Source organism: Epinephelus fuscoguttatus, linkage group LG8 (assembly GCF_011397635.1).
Source record: "Epinephelus fuscoguttatus linkage group LG8, E.fuscoguttatus.final_Chr_v1".
In the NCBI taxonomy this organism is placed as follows: domain Eukaryota; kingdom Metazoa; phylum Chordata; class Actinopteri; order Perciformes; family Serranidae; genus Epinephelus; species Epinephelus fuscoguttatus.
This window is the reverse complement of record NC_064759.1, coordinates 23,393,201-23,419,496: the sequence shown is the minus strand read 5'-3', so window position 1 is coordinate 23,419,496 and position 26,296 is coordinate 23,393,201. Positions and strand designations below refer to the sequence as shown.

At 40.6% G+C, this 26,296-nt stretch overlaps 2 protein-coding genes and 1 long non-coding RNA gene across 4 annotated transcripts; 2 read left to right on the top strand and 1 right to left on the bottom strand.

Annotated features, from left to right (window-relative positions):
* Positions 1–217: 217 nt before the first annotated feature.
* On the top strand, positions 218–3,192 carry sp8b (sp8 transcription factor b). The gene is made up of 2 exons (XM_049583786.1): positions 218–335; positions 805–3,192. The coding sequence occupies exons 1-2, from the start codon at positions 315–317 to the stop codon at positions 2,140–2,142; spliced, it is 1,359 nt and encodes a 452-aa protein (XP_049439743.1). The 5' UTR covers positions 218–314; the 3' UTR covers positions 2,143–3,192.
* A 1,940-nt stretch (positions 3,193–5,132) lies between these two features.
* LOC125893225 (uncharacterized) lies at positions 5,133–6,223 on the bottom strand. The gene is made up of 3 exons (XR_007449845.1): positions 6,167–6,223; positions 5,273–5,347; positions 5,133–5,173 (listed from the first exon to the last, which is right to left on the bottom strand). It is a non-coding gene; the product is annotated as an uncharacterized LOC125893225 (long non-coding RNA).
* Positions 6,224–10,764: 4,541 nt separating this feature from the next.
* Positions 10,765–19,155, top strand: macc1 (MET transcriptional regulator MACC1). Of its 2 annotated transcripts, none has more exons than XM_049583919.1 (5): positions 10,765–10,816; positions 12,537–12,674; positions 12,767–14,802; positions 16,240–16,428; positions 16,555–19,153. In XM_049583919.1, the coding sequence occupies exons 2-5, from the start codon at positions 12,542–12,544 to the stop codon at positions 16,756–16,758; spliced, it is 2,562 nt and encodes an 853-aa protein (XP_049439876.1). In that variant the 5' UTR covers positions 10,765–10,816; positions 12,537–12,541; the 3' UTR covers positions 16,759–19,153. The 2 variants fall into 2 exon arrangements, with proteins under 2 accessions (XP_049439876.1, XP_049439877.1); XM_049583920.1 differs by lacking the exon at positions 10,765–10,816 and adding an exon at positions 10,867–10,887 and having other exon boundaries at positions 12,552–12,674; positions 16,555–19,155.
* Positions 19,156–26,296: the final 7,141 nt, after the last annotated feature.

Genomic DNA, 26,296 nt, shown 5'->3' with positions numbered 1-26,296 from the left:
CTTCCTAATTCACTCTCATTTAACTTTACCTTCCTTCCGCTGTCTTTTATTATGGAGGGGGCGGTGGGGGGTGGAGGAGGGTGGAGAGCTGTCTGAGGCGCTCTATTGATGACCTCACGGTAGTATGTGGCGGTGCGGCGGGACGGAGCCGCTGATTGGTCGCCCGTGTCACAGCGGCACTTCAAAGCCGGAGAGGAGCCTACAATTGTGGAAGAATGGGCGGAACACATCATTGTATTGCACACCTCTAAAAAAACAGTGCTCTGATTCATAAATATAAAAAGATCCTCTGAGGAGGGCAGTGTTTTTGTGTGATGGCAACTTCACTTCTAGGGGTGAGTCGAAAGGACTTTCTTACTGGTTTAATTAGTTCTTGTCATTGTCCGGCGGAGGGGGATTAAACTTACAGCGGCCGCAAAGTAGCAGCAAAGGCAGTGCGTTGGTTAGATTTTCAGCAAACGGTTGGCTGTAAGAAAAAGCTGAGGCTCTGTGAGAAGTTTGACCCGGTGCGCAAAAACACGCATGTTTTCCTTGGTGTCCTGTTTGGCATGCATTTGTAAGCGCTGTGTGTCGCGTTTAAGTTGTCTGCTTTCAGTTCGTCCAGGTAGGAAATAATCTACTGTAATGATTTCTAAACTTTACAAAAAGTAGACCCTCGGCTTGTTAGGTATCTGCATAACCTGGTGAACAGTTTTCTAACTTACCCTTCTCTTTGGGGCTGAAATACTGCATAGAAATGTCTGTAATGAACCTGCTCAACTTGTTAGACTGACCAGTCACTCACAGCTTTTCTTGTTCTTTCAGGAGGAGCCGAGATTAGGATCGACTCCTTTAGCCATGTTAGCTGCAACATGCAACAAAATAGGGAGTCCGAGCCCTTCACCGTCGACCATTTCGGATAATTCCTCGTCCTTTGGAAAAGGCTTCCACCCGTGGAAACGAGCCGCGGCGAGCAGCTGCAGCCTCGGATCCGGCCTGTCCGGCTTCGGGGTGTCCCGCAACGGATCCGGCATCTCGGACTCTTTCGGCACCAACACCTCCACCGGATCCAGTGCTTTTTCCCTCACGTCCGGTGCCTCGCCTGGTTCACACTTCGGAAACGATTATTCTGTTTTCCAAGCGTCGGTTTCGAGCAGCTCCCAAGAATCCAGCCACCAGCCGGTTTTCATCTCCAAGGTGCACACCTCAGTGGACAGTTTGCAGGGCATCTATCCGAGGATGAGCGTTGCGCATCCCTACGAGTCCTGGTTCAAATCGTCTCATCCCGGTATCCCCACAGGAGAGGTTGGAACCACCGGAGCCTCTGCGTGGTGGGATGTGGGAGCGGGATGGATTGACGTTCAAAACCCTAATGGAGCAGCACTACAAACGTCCTTACATTCCAGTGGACTCCAGACCTCCTTGCACTCTCCACTGGGCGGATATAATTCTGATTACTCGAGTTTAAGTCACTCTGCTTTCAGTACAAGTCCCTCTCCACACCTGTTGACAACCGGCCAGCACCTGATGGACGGTTTCAAGCCGGTGTTATCCTCTTATCCGGACACAAGCCCCTCTCCATTGGCCGGGGCAGGGGGCACTATGCTCTCCGGGGGTCCACCTGCATCTTTAGCGGGGTCTCCGAGGTCATCTGCCCGGCGGTACTCGGGCAGAGCCACCTGCGACTGTCCAAACTGCCAGGAGGCGGAGAGACTGGGACCGGCGGGCGCCAGCCTCCGGAGGAAGGGTCTCCACAGCTGTCACATCCCCGGCTGTGGAAAGGTTTACGGGAAAACGTCGCACCTCAAGGCGCATTTGAGGTGGCACACAGGCGAGAGGCCGTTTGTGTGCAACTGGCTCTTTTGCGGGAAGAGGTTCACGCGCTCCGACGAGCTCCAGCGACATTTACGCACACACACCGGCGAGAAAAGATTCGCCTGTCCGGTGTGCAACAAGAGATTTATGCGTAGCGATCACCTGAGTAAACATGTAAAAACTCACAGCGCCGGAGGATCCGCCGGCTCTGGCTCCGGGGGCAGCGGAGGGAAGAGGGGGAGTGATACCGACAGCGAGCACAGCGCGCCGGGAAGCCCTCCGTGCCATTCCCCCGACCTGTTGCACCAATCCGAGTCAAACCAGGGAGTAGGCATGAACGGCCTCTAAAACTCCCCTCAGTGAAGTAAAAAAAACTGTAAAACAACAAAGTGTTGTGACGGAATTGTCCGCGAGGACACGGGAGTGGACATACTCTGGTGTATGCGCAATGCTTCATAATGAGTGTCGTCATTTAATGAAAAAATAGGCCTATACGTTTCTTTGACTTTTTCCAAGTGTTTAAGACTACTAATTACATAATTTCATAGCTGTACCATCAGAAACTTCTCATTAATACATCCGCGGTGTGAAAGTGTAATCAAGTCATTGTGGGCACAACAGGGCACAACAAACTTTTGATTTGCATCTGATCCTGAATTCTTCCTTGGTGTTTTATTTCCCAGGACAGGAGTCGCAAAAGATATACAAACACTGCTGTGAACATTTTTAGGCCTGCAAAGTTGTGCTACTGCTGTCATACATATTGTTTCAAAACCAAACTCTGGCACTTTATTATCGAGCAGGAGAAATTGTTCCTGTGTGTCCCCTGTGGACGGACTGCTCGGTAGAAACAAATACCTGTAGAGTTATGGTCAGATACAGGATGGGTTTGTTTTCTCTGCCTGATCCCATCGAGCGTTTGATAATGGAGAAGCAGTTGTAGGTTTATATCACATATTGCTATTCACTCCACAGCCTACAGTATGTGCGTCAAGCCAAGTTTGTAAGTAGGCCAGTGGAGGTTACTTACACTTCGCTGCAAAATGTGTTGTATATAATGAGAAATGTAGGTTAGAATAATTACAGCCCGATGTAAAGGTGAGTAATGTATTTGTCCAGGAGACGATTTTGTATAGGTATTTCTAGTTGTATATGGACTCTAGTAAATATTTGAAAATATACGGAAAATGTACTTGGATTTTTCTTTGACATGATATGAAATGTATTGTGGGGAGTTATATTTAACCACGACTTTTCTTGTATTTAGGGGTCTATCATTAGGCGCACTTTGAATTTATTTGTTAAGGTTTTGAAATCATTTACTGTTTACCCACTCATTTAATTTAAGTAAGCATGTTGTAAAGTGATTTTAATTTTACAATGGTATTTTTTCCCCCTCTCCGAGAATGGCTTTTTATGTGAGCCACTCAATAAAGTCAGTATGAATTCAGACGCAGTTGATCGACTCGGTTTGTTTGATTGTTGAGTCGATACAATCTATTTTTGAACGGCAGACCTGAAAGTATGGAATAATTACATCGCCTAGAATTTATTCTTTTATATTATAACATCATGCATTTCATTTTTCCATCACTGATGATTTAACACAGGTGTTGCGTTTCATGACCTCCGTGTGCAGCTGCTGGTTTTTACACGTTTTTCAGGCCGGGGTGTGAAAAAGGGCCTGAAGCAAGAAACGAGGCCTCACCTATAAATTATTTTTCATCTCAGTAATAAAATCAAATAATTAAATGGAGCAACTGGTTTAAAAAAAGAAACGGAAAAACAATAATGTATGGTTTAAATTCAGGCACAATTCTCGGTCTGTGTCAGTTTTTCTGTTGAGCCTGAAAATAAAACCTAAACATTTATCTAGGGACGAAAGTAACAGGTCAAACACGCCTAATGATGTCAACCCAGCAATTTAATAGTATGCTATTTAATATGTGTATTATAAACAGTACGTTATTAACTGTATTTCCAATGGTACATATTGTCAGTTCTCTATTTGGTTGTTATTTACATATTTTTTCCCAAATTCCAAAAATGTTAATGAGTTTTTTTGTAACCAAACTTTCTTGCTCAGCGGACCTTCCTCCAAAATACGCACATCTTTTGTTCATCCAAAATGTGTGCTGGAAATAAATGCGCAGTAGATTTAGTTTCTACAGATATATGCCTACATTATGGACAGCAGTTTGTAAATATTTAAACACAATAAGACAATTTAATGAAATATAATTCTGTGGCGAAAAGTTTCGTTTTAAGGTTGGGCTTAATTTGACTTTATCCCAAGTTACACTAAATCACTTGCTACAATTCAAAATTACCAGTTTAAAATCATCAGTACAAGATCAGAAACAAGAACAAATGTGTATTTATTTATTTCCAATTTATCTCTATTTGCTATTTATTTATTTTTTATACTTTGCAATAATGTATATTTGGACTTAAATGCCTGTCTGAGGTCACACAATTGAGCTTTTTTCCCCATTTAAGCAAGCAGCTTGTATTTTGTATTTTCTGTCAGTTACAACATTTAATACAGATAACCTCAGTTTTCCTATTTACATTTTTTATTTATTGTTTCTGGAGTTTTTACGCATCAAATATACGCACCTATAATGACATGATAGTGTGCGCACTGACGGACAGATCATCCTCTAAACTGTGTTACAGACATTATAAGCATGATAAATATCAACACATCTAATTATTGTATTTCTCTAAGTATTGTGATTTCTGTTTCGTGAGCTTATCCTTGAAGGGCAAACTATACCAGTATCTTCCAAACTTCTGTTGGACTGCTCTCTAAGCGCAGCTCTGTAGCGCCATCTAGCGCTTTAACATTCAACCAACAGGAATTTAAAGTTCAACCTTGATCCACTTAACCAGCAATTTATGGTTTGGAGTTCTGGTGACTTTACCGATAGCTGAGAAGACTTATTCTGAGTTATTCAAGCAAGCTCTCCTTCAGTTTTACTGCATTTTCAAACCACATTCAAACTTGTAACTGTTTGTGCAGAACTCTGAGACTAAAAATTGAGGCTTTAATTTCAACAAATTCAGCTGCAAAGATGAACAATCGGTACTATGAATGCCTTTTTTCAGCACTATGAGACATGTGCATTGATATGAACAACATAAGGTGATCACGATCCTCAGTTCACCCACCTAACTTCTTGAATCAGATCAGGTGTAGATATGTGTCAGTCGGGGTTGAAGCACAATGTTCTGTGGTGTCTCAGATGATGCTTTCAAAATTTTATCAATGATAAGCAAATTAGACATTAAAGTACTTACAGGTCTCGCTCTGAGGACTGCATTAAGACATCTCAATGGAACAACTAATATTCATCCTAATGCTTTGCTGGAATTCCTGAAAAAGGCCCATAATGACATAAAACATTAATCTTCTTTCACACATCAAAATGTTAAAGTGCACACACACACACATACTAAGAAGGATGACACTTACACCTTCATATCTTCTTCTTCTCCTCCTCTTCTCTGTTGATACTTCTTCTGCGATGGTGCAGCCAAGCTGAAAATGCTGTGAGGACAAAAACAGTCAAAGTGAAAGTGACAAGTTCAGGTGGGACCACGAAACTGAAATAGCAGAGCAGATAGGTTTTGACTGAGGAAATTCTGCCTTTGCTGGGTCACTGAAGCACTCTGGCGTTATTTGGGATTAGGTTATAGAGACATATAAGGCCTACAGCACAATTACACACCAAATCCCCTTTGAATTACCCGTGTTTTAATATTCACAAAATAATAAGTATTTACAGCCAGTGATTAAGCTAAAGGGTAAAGATGTTACAGGCTTTATTGTATCTTTGTTGTGACTCTGGTTGCAACAAGATAGTTCAGTTTTTGAGTCGCTGCATTTTTCAGTAAAATCAGAAACATGAGACAAAGATTGTTCACCACTCAAGCAGCAAATATATTCACACACAAAGGACTGTGGGGGAAATTTTAAGTCAAGCATTCCCTTCAGCATCAGGTTTGACATGTTAGGTTTTGTTTTTTGTTTATTTCAGATTGGTTTATTGAAGATTTTATCCCGGGAAGTTTCAAAAATGGAAAATATATTTCATAAAACTGATATCAACCAGGACTGGAAGACAAACTGCTATTAAAATGTTTAAAGTAATACACATTTTTAGTTTGACTCAAACTGGCCTCAAACATTTGAGAGAAGATTTTGTGTCCAAAAACAATGGTCTTCAACTTCTTAAACAGATGAGTAAAATCTAAACAGTCAAAAAGTAATCATTAAACGTGAACAGAATAATTTTGGCCACATGTCACAGCACACGGCTCTGTGTTGTCATGTTATTAACACCTTCCCAGACCGTTGCGGTCTCACCTGGTCCTCACAGGAGTGACCCGCCGCTGCCCTCATTTGAATTAAGTTGGCCTCAGAGAGGAAGGTAACACATGCTGTGATGAGGAGGGTGAGCTGCCAACTATGGATGAAGGCCACGATAACAGCTACGGTCAGAGCGTGTTGGCAGCCAAATCCAGCTTTGATCCATCTAGAAAACACGAAAGAGAAATAATCATCCTACACTGGATATTGTATGTATAAATGACATGGAGGTTGTAATCTGCTTAATAATATATACATAATAATATAATAATACTCTGCTTAATTCATGGCAGTCTTGACTGAGGCTCCACGGACACGCCAGCTGCTGTTGATATGATGAGATATATTGGGTTTTCAAGTTCTACCAGCAAACCACAGTGTTGTGGTGACACCTCTCACCGATGATGCATCTGTGGCCAATTTTGTGGTTAAAACCACCAACCGCACTGTCATTGTCATCAAACCAACCAATCTCCAGGGAAAGGCAATTTGACGAGGCTAAGAGGTTAGTCAAAATAATTAACAGTAATTGCTACAACACTGACAGCGGTGCCCTTATACAATGCTTTCGGCAATTTAGATTCATTTACGTCACAGGTGGTGTTTCACCTGTCTGATCTGATGAGTGGAATACCTGCAGACTGAGCCTCACTGGGGGAAACTGATGGTTTTCCAGAGTCTGATATAATGACTTCATCACATCAGTGTCTATTGAATAAACACAGTTAACCACAGGATCAAAATGAACGACTTCTCTACCTGAAAACAAATGTCTGGGGGAACACCAGCGTCAATAAAACAGAGACAAAAACATGTATTGTCTCTGTGATATCACCTCAAAATACTGCTGACACTTACAACCATGAGATTAAAATACATCATCATATTAAATGCAGCCATGATTCTCTATGAAAACCATCCCAATAAGATGATGACAGCAAAGTGACACTCGAGATAAAGGATCCCGCAGCAGGTATAAGCCCTGAGCCATCCTGGTGAAGGTGATACGAGCATATTTACTAAAGCTTTGCTGTCTCTGTGACACTGATAGAGACCACTATACTGCAATATACACTGGAAGATCTGTAGCTGCAACAGAAAATTGTCATCAACAATTTTGATAGTTGGTTGTCCAGCAAAAATTACAAACACTTGAGGGGTTCAGCTTATTAAATATGAGGATTTGCTGCTTTTCGTGATCATACATTACAATAAACTGAATATCTCTGGGTTTTTGGACAAAAAAGACATTTGAAGGTATCAACTTGGACTATGGAAAACTGTGATGGACATTTTTCATAGGCTTATAGTGTTATAGGTTGAAAAATAATCAACAGATGAAACAAAAATCAAAATAATCCTTAGCTGCAGCCTTAATCACATATGGCAGGATTACATTGTAACGTTAATGCTGCATGATAAGAAAGCAGACTTTATGCAGGCATGGACACCTTTTTATAGGCCTACGTGTTGTCTTTGTATCATCAGCTGATAGAGACAGTGTATACCAAGTTTTACACTGCTTTGTTTAGGCGTTTTAAAATAACCATAGCCACATTACTGTTTGTGCTTTAGTTTTAGCAAAACGTTCCTTATGTGTTGGAGCGGTGAAAATCTAAAACAAATAGATATCTGCTTTCTGGATTTAAAATGAAAAACACTGAGAAGTCTGACTTAATGAACGGTAGAGAAATGGCTCCACCAAGTGGCACAAACATGTAAGTTTCACCATTTTTAAATTTGAGCCTTAATTTTTTTGTTTGTCCCTTTCTTTAACTTGAGGACCATGCATTTCATTGTCCACTGGGTAAACATGGGTTTGCACAGCAGGATGTTATTTTCTTTCATGTCAATCATCAACTCTGGTAAATTGTGAAAATCACTCATATTTGAATCATTCGAATCTATAAATCTGTTTCTATGCAAAAAAAACTGAGATTAGCAGAGTTTGTCAAAATCTTTCCTGAGTTGGAAATGATAGAGAAAGTTCCAAAGCTGTGAAATACAAAATTTCACCTCAATGTGAATTTGAAACTGATTCGTTCTTTTTCGAACAAATACACAAAATGATCATCAAATCTAATTTGCTGCTGAAAGAAAAACGTTAGATGTACTCACACAAAAATGAACTTCCAGCTAAAAATAAATAATCAAGTAAATAAGATAAAATAAAATAAAATTCCCCAAGGTGTAAATGCAATATTACCAGACAGGAAGTGTCATTTAAGTTAGTGTTGTTAAAGGTATACCGTTTTTTTGTTGTTGTAATCAATTATATAATAATCTGCTTCTTAATATTAAAAGTAATACACTAATACGCGGCAGTAGCTGAGTCCAAAGGGACTTGGGTTGGGAACCGGAGGGTCGCCTGTTCAAGTCCCCGTCCGGACCAAAATATGGAGCATGAACTGGTAGCTGAAGAGGTGCCAGTTCACCTCCTGGGCACTGCCGAGTTGCCCCTGAGCAAGGCACCGAACCCCCCAACCGAGCGCCTGTCATGGGCAGCCCACTCTGACAACTCTCCACTTAGTGCATGTGTAGGTCCAGTTTGTGCATGTGTGTGTTCGGACCTGTGTGTAATTGACAACAGAGTGAAAAATTGAATTTCCCCTCAGGGGATTAATAAAGTATATAAAATTAAAATTATTATATTACTGATATTTGAATTATGTACATTATCAAGTTTATTGATTTTAATAATTTAACAACGAGCCATTGTTCTTCAGCTTAAAGGAATGGCTGTTGATAGGATACTGTCAATATTTACTACTTACTTACTCTTATTTTGAAGCATAGGCCTACCAATGAACCAGAGGGCAGAAAAATATGTACAGCTGACTGACAGAACATTTTCTTCAATAACTGCACCTCAAAATACACATCTTAACACTGGTGACTATCTGTCATTGTCAATAAAGAGCAGGTGTTACTGATGACAATGTGACAAATCAAAATATTTTCTCTAAAAGTCTGGAGTTATTCTTGTTTTCTTGTCAACGATTGCATGAAAAAAGGAAAAAGAAAACCAACTAAGTCTGTTTTTCAGTACATTCTGACATCCACTGTTCAACAAGGTTCAGTAATTTCCTGAGCACTGTGGCCTAGCGTTTAGCAAACATTAACTTATGAGTAAACAGCCACATTCATGTGCTTTTTAATAGTTTCGGGAGAACAATGAAAGTCTGGGGCACAGAGGGGGGAAAACTATAGCAGGCTATGGATACAGAGATAACAATCATGGGAAAATAAGAAATAAATACAAAGAAAAGCAGGGCATACCACCAGCCTAATCCCATGCATGTTCTCAAAGCAGCCACAAGGGCGCAGAATTTGCACACACATCTGTCCTCGGTTTCAGATACCAGTTACTGGATTATCTGACTCAGTGCTGATAATGAAATTATTTGACTGTGAGGAATGTGGGAGGTATGTAGATTGCATCTGTTTTGTTTCATAACCAAACAGTTAACACCAACATCATGCATGCACAGCTTACAGTCATAACAAATGGTGTAAAACAGTGAGACGTTTTACAAAAATAAACACGTTTCAACATCCAGTCCTCAATCATATACTTTACTAAACACTTTAACTTCTCTAGTCGGGGGATTTTAATGAGTCATGCTAAAGTCCAGGCTGCTGCAGCCATATTTGCTATGAAAAATCATAATCTGCTCAAGAGTGCTTAGTTGCATTCCTTTGTTACTAACTGCCTGTGGATACCAGGGCCTGCATCCAAAGACCACAACAGCTCTGATACAGCATCTAAACTTCAGCATGGATATTCATCAACTGAGATAACAGCTGAAACACAAACAGTAAGCTGCTCCAAAAGGGGGTATCTGGAGTTATTACTTTTCATACACTTTGGCACGCAGCTGCAAAGCTATACGCAGCTGAAATAATGGTTCCTTGCTGTAATATTTCTATAAAGAATACTACATAACAGTGTAAATTAGTGATCCATTGAGGTATTCACGTGTGTAACCTGTTCATTGAGATAACATGACTTTGTGTCCTTGATGAGATTAACCTCAAAGGTCATTTTGGCTTTGAGTCACTCAAAACAGCAGTGATAATGAGACAGTAAAATCAATAAATCCTAAATATCGCTGTTACAAAATAGGTATTACATGAGTGACCATGCAAGAAAAGGAAACACTATTATAATGCTTATTTTGCTATGTTTATGCCTTATAAATATACAGTAATGGCATGTAAACACGTGTCTTTGCTGCCAAATTCTCAATGCTGTGTGGACTAGACAAGCTGTATTAGTGTAAATATATATAACCAGACTAATAATATATTTAGTTTAAATACTAACTGGGTGATTAACCATGTTTGTAGTGTCTCCTGGTCTTGTTAGTCACCTCCACCTCCCTTGTTAACATGCTTATCACTGAACTCAGACTCCTGTCGAAACCACGGGTATCGCTCGGTTTCAGGTGTTGCAAGTCTCGTGCGTAAACACAGAAGTGCATTGCGGGTATTGTAGTCACCCGCCCCCAGACAGGCCACTCCTCCGCCGTGGCTCCTTGATTATTTTAAACTTCCAGTCCCAAAATGCTCCGTGCCCGAGAGCAAACACAGTAAAGAGCTGTAACGTGAGGAGGTGAACATCAGAGATAGGCCCCAGACCACACAGTAAGTGATAGTGGGTTGGCCTCTTTTTCCTGCCAGCGCTCCGAAGCAAAACTAGTCATCTCATGCCGACGGTGAGATCAAACTTTTGTTTTCTTTTCCATAATAGGTGGTTTTTCTTGTCGCGTTTTCAGTACAGGAAGTGGCCTGTGTAGGTTAGGTGTATTCATGTGTAACCACGGAGTGTATACACACCTGTTGAGGCGCTGACACTGATACTTGGCAGTATTGGCTGTTGCAGCTGTGGTTAGTGAAGCTGGAAGTGTGAATCTGTGCTACTGAGTATGTCTTACTGTGGATTATTAATGAATGCCACATTTGTTTGAGAATATTTGCATATGAATTAATAAACAAAAAAAACATGAGACATGCAAAAGATTAGGCTACAGTCAGATTAGTTTAGTTGATACTGAGTCACTGTATGACAGGCAACACAGTAAGTAATGCTCAGAATATACATTTGTACTGACAGTCGCACAGTGGCCCTGCACTGTTATCATAGGAAGAAGCGCTGAGAGAGCTGACTACTGTGTCATAGGCTTGACAAGACCAACCTGTTTTTGTGCACTGGTGTAAGAAACCACATTATTAATGACTGACTCACTGTGACAAGTCGTGAATGGGTAGTGTCCTTTTACGCAAACAAGTGACAGACTGAGAGTTCAGGCTTTATTCCACACTTTGGAACAGTTTCTGTGACAGACTGCAGAAAGCCTGAGGCTCTGTGCTGAAGGAAACACAGTTGAGACAGAACAATAACTTTATGTCTTTTATTGTGTAGGAGCTGGTGGCTGTCATGTGTCATAGCATTTCAAAATATATGTCTGCTAATGGTTAGGGCTGCGGCTAACAGTTGCTTGGATATAATCGATATATCTGCCTGTTGATTTCTTGAATTAAGTTGTAAAATGTAGTCAAAAAGGAATGAAAAATATATATGCATATTACAATAACACATATAAACACAATAAACCATGTTCAAACTGCTTGCTTCATCTAAACAACAGTCAGTGTTTCACTATAGGTTAGAGGAAATACAGCAAATATTCATATTAGAGAAGCTGTGGCAAGCTGTAAAATTATTTGCGACTTTAATTATGCACTATTAATATTGTTGCTGATTCATTTTCTGTTGACCAACTAATCAGTAAATCGACTAATTGTTTCCTAGGTGAGTTATATTAAAAGGGACAGCCCACCCCAAAATCAAAAATACATATTTTCCCTCTTGCCTGTAGTGCTGTTTATCAATTTAAACTGTTATGGTGTGAGTTGCCGAGAGTTGGTGATATTGACCATGGAGATGTCTGCCTTCTCTCTGATACAATTGAACTACTTTAGCATGAAGCTGCTCACAACAAGGTCTGAGGATTATCTTGTGTAACCTGATCATGACTTCTGGAAATAGACATTGCTGTTAGTTTTGCTGTAAATTTTTTTGATGCTTTAAGTTTCACAATCCGAGTGCCACGTAGTAACATTATACTTTAGAGAGGGCAGATATCTCCAGCACTCAGCACTCAACACCGAAACAATCTAGATTCACAAATAGCACTACAGATAAGAGGAAAAATTTACATTTCTAATTTTAAAGTGAACTGTCCCTTTAATAAGAATGTGATGTAATATTTTTTCAGTATATTGGGTATTTTTTAAGGAGTTGTTGTTAAAGTTGTTTTGGTATTAAAAGCTGCAAGTAAATTTAGAAACTGAAAAAATGTAGTTTTTATGTTTACAGATGAAAATATGGCAGCAGGAAGAGCAAGGTCCTTCCGTCGTGTTGGGAGTCTCATGCGGAGTAAATCTGAGGGGACACTGATTGATCTGGACGACAACGTCTCAAACAGTCCCAACGTGAATGGTAAAATTCTCACTCTGAAGCAGAGGCAGCCTGTGCTCTAAATCTGACAACCTTCTGACAACGTCCTAACCAAATTCTTAATATTTTCACAGGTGGGTATGGGGCACAGAACTCTGAGTGGCCACTTTTACAACCAGAAGTAGCACGCACATCTCAGTCGAAAAATCCGTTTTGGAACAAACTGTCTGGATCAAATCCTTTTCTAGATGACATTGTACACAGCGGCACGGACAAACACATTTCCAACACATCAAATGTGAAGCCAGACAATGAAAACGACTTGGACACAAATAACGATGATGCCATTAGCACATCTTCAGATGAAGGCAATGTGGGAAATTTTTTGGAAAACAAACACAAAGCCAGCAACAGATCTGGGAGATGGAGGAGTGCTTCAGATATCCTGGATGATCTGGAGAGAAAGGTGCCAAAGCGGGAGAACAGCTTCAAACCACCTGGGCCCGTGCTGATCCCGGATTTTGAGTGGCTAAAGAATGACAGGGAGGCCTACAAGATGGCCTGGCTGAGCCACAGGCAGCTAACACGCTCATGTCTGGACTTAAATCTGATGAGCCAGAGTCCAGGGTGGGCTCAGACGCAGGCCACTGACTCTCAGGTCATCTGTAAGATCGGCCATGCTGGAGGCTCAGTACAGCTGCCAGAATCAGAAGTTAGCATCCATATCCCAGAGGGCCATGTTCCTCCTGGAGAAGTCCAGGAAGTAACGCTGAAAGCAATGCTTGACCCTCCTCCTGGACTCAATAACAACTATGTGACAACCATGAGTCCGCTTCTCGAGGTGGTCCTCAGCAACATCAACATAAAGGAGTGCATCTCTCTGGAGGTGAAACTAGCTGGAGAGGTGAAGAGCGACCCAGTGAGTCAGGTAATGACCACAGTGTTTGGGCTGGTGTCCAACAAAAGAGAGGGACCTTATGTTAAAGTGAATGATTGTTACATTTATAAGAATATGATGCAGATGAAGCTGCAGGACCTGAGGACACATTTTTATGTGATTGCAGTCGCAGAGGCCTCTGCAATCCAGCCTCCCGCTACATCAGTGTGGGATTATCTCGACCGCAAAATCACAGTAGCAGTTTATGGCCCCAAGTACATCCATCCATCATTCAAGGTCGCAGTAGTTGTTTGCTGTCATGAGGACGTTCCGCCAAAGCTTCCATTTTCAGTGACAGGAAACAAAAACCTGCCTCCACTTGTGCTGCAGCTTTGGGGCAAACATGGGTTTAAACCAGACAAACTGCACAACCTGCATGTCGGGATTAACCTCGCTGGCTCGATGTTTAAAATCAAACCTGAGGACGAACTGAAAGAAGTGAGACAAAGTCAGCTCAAAATAGGGACAGTTTTGCAACTGCCAGTTGCAATATCTTGTGCTAGTAATACAGAAATGACTCCTTTTAAATTGGATCTACATGTTAAGGAAGAAAACGCTGCAACCCTTGCACATTTCCAGGTGCCTTCCCCTCCCGCGGCACCCATCAGATTAGAAAAGCGAGTGCACAGGCAGATAGAAAAGCGGATTGAAATGACAAAAAGCTCAACTATCCCTGAGGAAAGTCTTCCAGATCTCCCCAAATTCACAGACAAAACTGTGAGCCTACAGTGGTACGGTGTAGCCCTAAAGTCAGTCCTGCGTCAGCCACGTGTTGACTACCTTCTGGAGTATTTCAAGGGAGACACGGTGGCTCTCCTGTCCAGAGAGACCGTCAGGTCAGTAGGTAACTCCAAAGTAAAGGAGTGGTACATCGCATTCCTCCGAGGCAGGACTGGTTTGGTTCACTGCAAGAACGTCAAGCTCATAACCAGAGACCAAGTGATTGACTTCACCGGCATTCACATCACCACAGAGGTCCTCTTGGACAACATGACACTGCCCTTCAAGAAGCTTACTTACATGTACTCTGCCATCCAGACGCTGGTCACTGAACACATAACCAGCTGGAGAGGTTTTGCTGATGCTTTAGGGTACAGCAAACTGTCACTGGACGCCATCATGAGGAGGCACGCTGAAAGCGAGGCCGATAAAGTGGCCTGCATACTGGAGAGGCTGAAGGAGGATTGTCACGCTGAGAAGAGCAGGAAGAAGTTTCTGCATGAGCTCCTGGTGGTAAGTGGAGGAAAACAATATATTTAAAGTGGCTATCATGATGTCAGTCCTGGGTAATTTGATGACACCCTTAGTTACTGGTGGTAACAGCAAATGCAGTTTACTACTTCAGGTCACAGAGGGCAGCAAAACAAACTACTGTTGTTTTAATACAGACGTCAATAATTAGCCTTTTCCCATCATTCTGTGAGATACTGTGATCTGATTTTACGATGTGCACAACAGTCTACAGACAGCAGGGCACAGTGAAAGGAGTTGGTTTCGAGAGCAACAGGTTATGCAGAAACAATTATATTGTGATTATTTTGACAGATATTGTTACAGTGATATAAGTTTCAAGTAGAGTTTTGAGTGAATGGTACTTTATGCATTTCATTTTTACTGATGATGACAATGTGATTTTTGCTGGGGTCTGTACCTAACAAGCATGTTCCCTTGCACCTGTTATGTGATATGAAGGCCAGAGCATCTCTGTAGCACTTCAATGCTTCATTTGTAATGGCATGTTGTGACACATTTCACCCTTTATCAGAAGTTCCCATTCAAGTGATTTGGATATTGCACTTGGCCATATTGCACTTTCAATAATATTGTAATTAATTGTTGAGTCACATTGGTTACCTCGCTAAGCTGGAGGTGTGCAGCCTGTCTCTTTAAAAGCTTGTTCTGGCTGCTCCTTGTTCCATCACTCCCTGCAATATTTCAATCGATCCACTGCCAAAAAAATGTTGAAGATGACCATCATCTTGTTTTGTAGATATATTTTTAATTAACAATAGTGGTAAGCTCTATACTCACAAAAAAAAACAAACATTGCATCTCCTGTGAACTTGTATTTTGCCAATTAAATGCTTTTAATGTGAAGCTGCAGCACACTGGAAATGTACAGTTTGCATAAGCAATAACTTTTTTTTTAAAGAAATTTTTTGGGCATTTTTAGCCTTTATTTGACAGGACAGACAAGCGTGAAGTGGGGAGAGAGAGAGGGAGTGACATGCAGCAAAGGGCCACAGGCTGGAGTCGAACCCGGGCTGCTGCGGCAACAGCCTTGTACATGGGGCGCCTGCTCTACCACTAAGCCACTGACGCCCCGCATAAGCAATAACTTAATACAACATTTTTTAAGAGAATGTCACCCTCAACATCATAATACTGCATATATAAATATTGCAATACTTTCATCAGTGGTCCGTATGCTCAATCACAGCTGTGTTGCCTCACCTGGCAACAGATATTGACTTATCAGACTTTTATGTAAAGGACATATTTAAACAATATTTTTCTTGAACATTTAAATCTTTGTGTGCTCTACATACGAGAAAAATGAATCTTGTGACAACACAGCAAATTCCCAAAGTAACAGAAATGCCAATTATGACAATTTCACAGTCTGTATGCTCTATGCTTTTATGACAGTGTGTCTGTTTATCACCACAGGGTCTGTTGAAGATGGACTCTGTGAATCTCGTGGCCCAGCTGATTCAGAACACTGTCATTTTGTCCACGGCTGTGGAGCTGGGAGTGCGATGGCGGGAGCTCGCTGAGAAGATGGGAAAACTCTCCAGTGCTCAGATAGCGGGCTATGAGGCACCGCACCGAGGGAAGAGCGGAGAAGTCAGTTCACAGGTCAGCTTAACGGAACACACTGACACATTACGCAGTGGATATCGCAAATATAACACTAATCATGTGGAATTTCTGCAGTGAATATGATTAACATTTTATTTTAAATTGATTCCCGTTCCGTTTCAGTCGATGTGGAAGCCCGCCTACGACTTCCTGTACTCCTGGAGTCTGCGGTACGGAGACAGCTACAGGGACATGATCCAGGATCTGCACCTGGTCCTGGACAAAATGAAACACCCTGCCACCAGACAGTGGAGGCAGCTGACTGGTGCCCTCATCACAGCAAACTGTCTCGACATCTTTCGAGCCTCTGCGTTCCCAAACTCCTAAACTTTACGCAAGCGCACTCTAGTGACGACACCAACGTCCACGCACTTGACAAACTGAGACAGAGAAGCTTTGTTAGACCACAATAAGGTTTTGATATTGTTTTTGATGTTACTTTGCTCTTGTTTTTTTGTATAGTTTCGCCCACTCATTTTTACGCAAAGCATTAGAAGCTACTTTATTGAAGTTCAATCAGGTACTTGCATTAAATGTTTAGATCTCACTTGGTGAATGTAAAATATGTTTTTACAATTTTTGAGCTGTGAAGGAATGTCACTTTATGTCTCAAAGAGAAGGAAATGAAGTGAAGTTTGTCACTTCTCTGTGCAAATGTGATGAAGCCTTAAAAGGTCCAGTGTGTAGGATTTAGTGGCATGTAGTGGTACGGTTGCAGAAATGAGTGAGAGAACTACGGTGGCCTGCACGAAAATGCAAATAGTCCTATCTAGAGTCAGTGTTTGGTTTGTCTGTTCTGGGCTATTGTAGAAACAACATGATGGACTCCATGGAAGAGGACCCGCTCTGTGTGTAGATATAAACAGCGGATTTTAAGGTAACAAAAACGCAAAAATCCTTAGTTTCAGGTGATTGTACACCATTGAAAACATAGCTATGCAAATAGATGCCCCTAAAGCCTACACACTGGACCTTTAATGTTTAAGTTCCTATTGGTAGATCATTTTCAGTCAAATGCGTATGAGGTCAGCAGCTCCCCAGTGACATCAGCTGTTCTGGGTATCAATAATCTTAACCGGTGTTTCAACACTTGATTTATTCCTTTGCCTTGTAATAGCATGCTGATATTACCTATTCCATTTACTGTTTTGTTCACCTGAAGAGCAGGCTAAATTATTATTTATGCATCTAATTTGATTTCTTCCACTACATTCCTTAAATCACTGACTGTATTAAGTGTTTGGGTTTCTTTTTTTGAATAAGGATCCACATTATTAGGATAACCGTCACCTTGGTACCTTTGTGGAGCCTGTCGTAATATGTATTGGAGTTGTTCCAACACCGATACCAGAATCAGAAATACTCTGATAATGCCTAAAATGCTGGATCGGGTATCCGCAAGTACACAGATCTATGCACTAGTCTGATACCATGTAATTTATTGATAAATATTAAAGTAATTTTGCACCTGGATAAAACAGCAGTTTAAACAGCAGTAGCATTTGAAATAGTAGCCTACACAGGAAGTTGCGCTGTGCAGTCATATGGCAACTACTGTTTCAGAACAGTGTAATGTTCGCCATTAGCAAAGTGTCAAACTAGATAATTAAGGTAAGTTCTATTACATTCATTCTCTGCATGTCTTTTGAACCTGAGCTATGTCAAACAATAATGATAGCAATCATTTCACATCCATACAGGGTCAGTAAAATACAACTGTTAATTTGTTTTTAACACAATAGTATCAGATTGGTACTTGGTATCGGTTGATACGCAAGCTCTGGAATCAGAATAGCCATTGTGAAGAAAGAAAAGTGTATTGAATATCTCTGTTATGTGTAATATCTTTGTAATCTAATGTAAGTAGTCTATAATAATGTGAACACTGTTATTATTAATCTGAAGGGTCGCAGTACATACATTTTTATCAGTGTGTGTGCTGAAATGAGAATGTTCTACCAAAGTGAGAGTTTCCTGATGCCAGTAAACAAACCGTAAAGATGCTACAATACAAGTGTCATAAACTGTTGTCTTAAATATTAGTGTATTTGCTATTTTTTTTTATACTGAAATGTCTTAGATATGTACAAAGCAGATCATTTCATAAAAGGTATGCAGTGTAATGGTTGTGTTTGTTATGATGTTTTCATCGCCAAATGGAAACTCATTGTTTAGAGTGGTGCCATGTACAGTACGCAGTGCCTTCTGCCACTGAAATGTTACACAAATGGAGATGTGTTGCCTGAGATGTGAATAAATATGAACTGTAATAAACTATCTGATCTGTTCACTATTAAATAGGAAGATTAAATAACTAATAACATTTGACAGACAGCTACTAAACTACTATAGGCCCACATGTTTAAAACGTTACTTAGCAACTGTGACATTGCATTTATTATTTTCCAGTTTAGCTGTGTTAAATCACACCATAGAAGCAAATGACTTTTCCCTGAAGTGTTTTCCACTGATTTTCTCTGACTGTTTGTTTTTCCCGACACTGTTTGTTTAAGCTAGTTTCAGCTGAGAGCATTGTGTGCAGGTTCTCTATCAAACAAGAGAGCACAGAACACTGCACTGACTTTACTTTGGCTCACTGAATGCACCTCGGGAAAAGTAAATCAAATAAGGAAAACGGTATCAGGCAACAGAGGGAACTGATTTAATCTCCAGGCTGAGAGTGATTGTAAGATTGTATTTTATTTGTAAGGGCTGATGATAAGCCCTTGTTTTGTGAGACGCCAAGAAAAAAATGATGTGCCTGTAACTTCTGAGTTTTTTCTTACTAAAATCACTACATTGTATAAACATCCATCTGACAGTCGTTGTATCCATCTTCTTTTTATTACAAAAAGGAAGCCAGAGTTATGTCACTTCTCTGGCAGCGAGTAAAGAAATATCAGGGAACTGTACTTCATAATTAAGTGTTAACCTTTGTGTATAATTTCCTGATTTTGGCAAAAACTTTTAGATGAATTGGACAATGGCATTTCCCCAAAAACATGAAAGAAGTCTGCTAAGTCATATACCTTCATTTTCAGCAGTTAATAGCAGACTCACTTAAACTCAGAGGACAAAGGTTTACTGTCTGAGTGAGAGCTGAAGAGGACTCGGGGTAAATTCAGAGGGATTATTCTCTGTCAGTTTATCTACCTGAAGCTCTTTCTCAAACATCTGACTCATCCCAGATAAACTGTTAACAATCAGTTATAGAAGCAAACACTACAGCTCATCTTGCAATGGGATCACATCAGCCGTGATACAGCGATCTGCAATTTAAAGCGAATGTTGGCCAGGGGTGTGAAGTCGGGGAGCTAGTGCACCCCCTCCCCTACTTCCAGCAATCTTGCTGAGGATCCCACCTGCAAAGTTCTGTGAGCCAGGGGCGTCATGTGGGGGGCCATGCTTCTTATCCCACTACTTCTGGCCCCCTTGCTCAGACCACGTCCATCCGTATTAAGGATATAACTGCCCCTTAAGTTTTGTGAGGGCAGCACAGTGGCAGGGGAGCTCTTCTGTGTGGACTTTGCATGTTCTCCCCGTGTCAGCGTGGGTTTTCTCCAGGTACTCCAGTTTTCTCCCACAGTCCAAAGACATGCAGGTTAATTGGTGACTTTAAATTGCCCATAGGTGTTAATGTGAGTGTGAATGGTTGTCTGTCTCTATGTGTCAGCCCTGTGATAGTCTGGTGGTCACCTGGATTACAAGACTCACAAGTTGAAAACAAGACCAGCCATCTTGACGTTGTTGCAGCTGGTAATTGAAAGGTATACTATGCAGTACTTCTTAAAAAAAAAAACAATGTATAGACTCACACAAAAATAATCCATCTCTATCATCACATATGGTCCACTTGAAGTGTCTGGAGGTGTATTTACCTGCATTGACTGCCCTTTGCCTGGGTTTTCTTCTTGTTTTGCTGTGTTCACTTGGCTCCTAAGCACAGTGGCAGGTGAGGTCAGGAAAAGGTAGCGACCGGGTGCCGGTTATCTTTCCATCTCAAGAGACTTTCTGGATAAGTAAAAGAGTAAAAGGTTAAAAAAAAAAATAATAAAAATAAAACTGCAGATAAAGCGACGAAAAAACGCAAATACAGTGAGATGAAATGCCAAGCAGTCAAAGCTGAGGGTGGCTCTCACTTTCACTGGCAATACTGGCAAACAGTAGCCAACAATTCCTGCATTGTATACATTTAATGAGTAACTATCAATACTGAACACTGTTGCTGTGACCATCTAAGATCACGACCACAGCATGTGCTCAGTTACAGTATAAAATATCAAAAGATATTGGAAAGAAAGTGTGTAGTGTACTTACTGATGCATGCATACTTATATATGCTTGAACCAACTACATATGAGATATAAACAACTACAAACTCAGATGATAAATGACTAAAAAAATGTACAAAACAGTATATGTGTTGCTGGGTTTTTTTTAAACATTCTGAAGGATGTGGTTTTTGCTGTCACATTAAGATACAGAGTGAAGCAGTAACAGTAACAGCAAAATGAGGGACACAAATTAAAACTCTTGAGGCATCCAATTGTAAAATGTACACTGCCTTTTTAGGTCTCTATTTTTCAGGTGCAGTGAGGCGTTAAACTTTGAGACTAATGAAATGTGACCACTTTTGTTTTGGCAGCCTTTTTATAGCAGCAGTGTGAGAGTGAAGATAACAGTTAATTATTATGAATATTGCTGCCTGTCTGAGGATTAAAACTTTTGTGAGAAAATATTTCACCTCTTATTCTCATTTGTCATTATAATTGTACATAGTTGTACAAAATGACATCTTTCACATTGATTTTATTGTGACAGGATAAACAACATTGAATAAATATATATTCGACCTTTACAATCCCGCACTCACCATGACGGTGCTGCTAGATAGTCTTGTATTGGAGACTGCTTGCCATTCACCTTGTTCACCAGTGTACAAGCCACAGCTTAACAGCAGAGGATGGGACTACAAAATTAGTAAAATATAAATTGACTTTAAATGGTGTTGTGCATCACAAAACACAGCCTATATAGAAACACTTAAGAGAACTGGCTGAAAAACCAGCACCTAATTATTTACTGGGAAAAAAATAATACCATTCTGCTTTCTTAACAACAGTCTGCAACTTGAGTGGATCAAAGTTCAACAGTAAACATATGTTCCAACCTTGTTTTACTGAAAAAACTACAGTCTTTAAGACACACATTTAGGTATATCACCTTAAAGGTCTTATATGTTAAATTTAGTGGCATCTAGCAGTAAGGCTGCAACCAGCTGAAACTTTTCCAAGGGTGTAGGAGAGTTACGGTGGCCAACGGGAAAACACAAATGGCCCTCTTTAGAGCAAGTGTCTGGTTTGTCCATTCTGGTACTGTAGAAACAACATGGTGCACTCTATAGAAGAGGAGCCATTCTGTATGTAGATATAAACAACTCGTTCTGAGGTAACGAAAACACAACGATTCTTGGCTTCAGGTGATTACACACTAATGAAAACATGGTTATGAATATTACATTTAATTTTAAATCCTACACAGTGGACATATAAATTCTGTTCTGTTCAAATGTACATGACATGAAAAATAAAAGACACACTTTTTCTGAATCAGGATATGCAGAGCTGGTAAGAACTTGCAAAAATAAACTGTCCAGATTTGTCAGATCTCATTGTATCTTGATGTTGCAGTGCCGAGTTGACAAATAACCTGCATGTTAAAATGATCACCTTGCAGGACTGGAGAGAGAGAGCAATCATGTCACACCCTCTACTTTTTGACAAGGATGGAAAGAGGGATGTCCCGATCCGATCTCAAAGATCAGGATCAGGATCAGGGCCAATGAAGGCATTTTTTTAACTGATAGGGATCGACTATAATGAGATATACAGAGAATCTGATCCTAATTATCTCTTCCTATCAAAACAAAGTATAAGAACACCTCTGAATGTCATGATAAAGTGCTGCTACACATACACTCAGCCCCTCACTCCAGAGCTTAATAGCCAAGTGCATTATCTTGTGCTAGCTTTGTTCAACAGTGCAATACTGCAAGTAGAAAAGTATCTATCACTTTGTTCTGCACTCAGGGGCCACAAACAGAAGGCCAGAGCAAAGAAGCTTGAATTCACCATGTAGGGGATGGGAACAGTCCTGAAGACCAGAGCTGGCCTTACGCTGCAGCTGTAAAGAGTATAGAACTGACAATTTGAGTGAAGACTCGCCTATAAGCTCACTAACCCATTTGACAATTAGGGTCAAAGAATTTTGGTTTTTCAGAGACATGTTACCAAACCATGACACAAAAGAATGCAGAGAAAAGCAGAGTGCAGCCATCTCCAACTCTCCGTTCTCCTTTTCTCCTCCACTCATCTGAGCTCCGCCGTGTGTATAAGAGCAGGTGCTGAGCCCCACCTGTGGCAAAACACAACACATCATAACCAACAGCAAAAACACAGTATGAGACTATTCATTTATGTTTTTCTCCAAAATTATGAGCACTCATTTCATTTCAGCTCAGTGTGAAGGTCTTGTGAGATTATGGAGTATGGTGTTTATCCGCAGGCAGAGGAGAGACAGTCAGTGGTGCAGAACCAACAACAACCACACTCACCACAGCACTACAAGTGCAACAACAGCCCTGGGAGCAAAAAGCACATAAGACTTTTATACTAATACAGCTTAATCTGCTCAAAAGATGTATGGACGACGAAAATAAACACTGAATGAAATACCGTTCATTCAGCAAAACAAATACAAATTATATTTTTTTGTTTATTGTTTACAAGAAAAACTAACAAAACTAAATTCTTGACAGTTTCAATATGTCAGTTCTCAACATTGTCGGTATCAAAGTCAACAAATAACAGAGAATGTGTTCAAAACTGAACCAAAAATAAATAAACCATCACATCATCAAATTAATATTTAGTAGTCCTGCCATTGGCACGTAGTAGAGCTCTAATCCTGGCTGGCATGTTCCCCACAAGCCTTTCACACTGTTGAGGGGTAATCTTGTCCCATTCTTCTTGAATTACTGCTTTTAATTCTTCTAAATTCTTTGGTTTATGCTTTGAAACAGACCTTTTGATAATCCACCACAGATTTTCAATGGGGCTCATGTCCGGGGATTGAGCTGGCCACTCTAAGACCTGGATACTGTGCTCCTGCAGCCAAGTTCTACTGGCCTTGGATGTGTGGCAAGGAGCATCACCTTGTTGAAACATCCAGTTTTTACCTCGACGGAACAGTGCACGCGCAGAAGGGAGCATGTGGGTTTCGAGAATGGTACAATACTTGGTAGAATTCAATGAGCCATCACAGACAGTGAGATGACCAACACCAGCAGCACTCATGCATCCCCAAACCATGATACTGCCTCCACCATGATTGACAGTAGGTACTGTACATGCTGGAGATAATGCTTCGCCTGGCCTTCTGTGTACCCTCACATTAGTAGGAGGAAGATAAAGCTGGAAACTGGACTCATCTGACCACAAAATCTTCTTCCAATTCCTGGCTGTCCAGTTCTTGTGTGCCTGGGCCCAGCGCCGGGCTAACCTCTGTCTCTCATTGATCAGGGGCTTCTTGATAGCCTTGTAGGACCTTAAGCCATGATCTAAAAGTCGGCCACGTACAGTGTGGGTGGAACACTGGACACCAGTTTGGTTTGACCACTGCTGCTGAAGCTCCTGTGATGTCATTCGTGGTTTTGCCTGCACATGCAGATCAGGATGCGGTCATTTCTTGCTGAAGAAACCCTTGGACCCCAGATCTTGGTTTGTCTTCCAAGCTGTTGGTTCGTCTGTATTTCTGCAGAGTGTATCCAACTGCTGAAGGACTGCATCTGCACTTCCTGGCTATCTGGCGGCAGCTGTACCCTTCCTGGCTGAGAATCTTTATCTTCAGGCATGTTTCCTGCGTTAGGTTCCTTGTTTTAGCCATTTTTGTGTCTGAAGAACTTTCAAATGTGCTGGCTTTATGTAGACATGAAGCTTGGCAACAAAAATTGTGTCTTTTAATAAAAAGAACGACCTTCATCACTGGTACCAAAATGACCCAATACTCAAAATTTCTTATGTATTTTTATGGAACCAATCAATTTTAAGTTTTTAATGGCTTTTTTAGGATTTATTTAGTATTTTGGCTGTGACTGTACTAAAAGAAATTGCACTTGAAGACCTAAGAGTGATTCTTAATGCAATATTTCACAAATGCATGGGGTGTCCGAAAACTTTTTTCCACCACTGTATAGCACTTTTCTAGTCTGTAACAGCCACAGTGAGCATTTGGGGTTCAGTATTTTGCCCAAGGATATTTCGACATGCGGTCTAGAGGAGCCAGGGATCGAACCACTGATCCTCCGATTTCCTACCTGTTTGACCTCTGAGCCACAGCTGCGTTATAGGGCTGTATGATATGGAGAAAATCAAATATTGCAATATTTTTGACAAAATATCTCAATACTGATATTGCAATGATACTGCAGGGTTGACTATTGGTGCTTTCACAAAATAATTACAGTCAGATTTTTGATAAATAATCATTAATGTGGATGTAATGACTTCAGGGGTGAAGGCAAATAACAGAACAGCTTCAACAGTCTGGTAAGTTCAGAAAATTACATCAACATAATGTGGCCTTTAAAACCAGGAAAAAAGAACACTTAGGATATTACGACATCCAAAAACTAAGACAGTATCTATCATAATACTGATATATTGCTGCGTTATATACGCGGTAGTTAGAGTATACTACTGTTAAATTAAACATCTCTCGGCAACAAAACAAACTGCATTAAATGTGAAAGCATTAACTCATGGAACAACATCAGCAACATGAGCTTTTATGTCCAAAGCAACAATAAATTTCACTTCTATGTTCATTTTTAGCCCGTGTGGACAAGTGATTAACAATTGTAAGTATCAAACTGCCTTCTTTTTAATAGTCTGACTAGAATTAAGCAGAAAAGACAGAAAACTCAAACTACTAAACAAATGGAAAGTCTACAGACACTGCCGAGGGTGCAACTACCAATGTGAAGCTGTAGAAACTAAATATCCTAATGCCTCTCCTAGAATCAACAGCAAAATAAAACATCAGACAACACAGTGATGTATAAACACTACTCCCATCCCTGCTTTTTGAGCTCAAAACTGTGCCTTCAACTAATGTTGCAAAACTAACCTCAGTTTCCAATAAAGTTATTGTCATCCATTTACAACAAGAAAACATCAGCAAATACACATAGTTCTTGCACAATTATCTCTATATTTTATGATGGTGGCGGTGTAAAATTCTGCAGAATCTTTTCGTCTATTACTCAACCATTTGTTTTTTGTTTTGCCTTATACTTTTATACTCCGAATGACTCAGATCACATTAGGAGAGCTTTTTGCTTGTTTTTAGTTTTCTGGCACTAACCCAGTCTATGGAGCAGGAAATACACACCAGGAAAATGAATACCACAATAGAGCCACCACAACACTTTGTCTTAAACGACTGGCTTTTTTTTTTCTTAACATACCACATTTACTCATCCACTTCTCAGCAGACCACAGCCTGTCTTATTTTTACCACTTCACTCACAAAAGAGCATTTATAGTTGTGAGAAGGGCTGACTGTAACATCTCTCCTCTGATCTCTGGACAGAATGTTCTCAGTGAAACTATATGATCAAAAGAAGATCATATATCATAGTCATCACGGAGTTTATGTCCGCAGCTTCTTCCAGACTGCTGCTGTGTTTCACTCAGAGCTCCCTGCCAACGTGAACCACTGCTGTTCCTCATAACACATCAACAAATTAACATGTTAAGTAGTCCTTGTCACTGACACTCCTGCCAAACCTGTGCAAACACCGAGT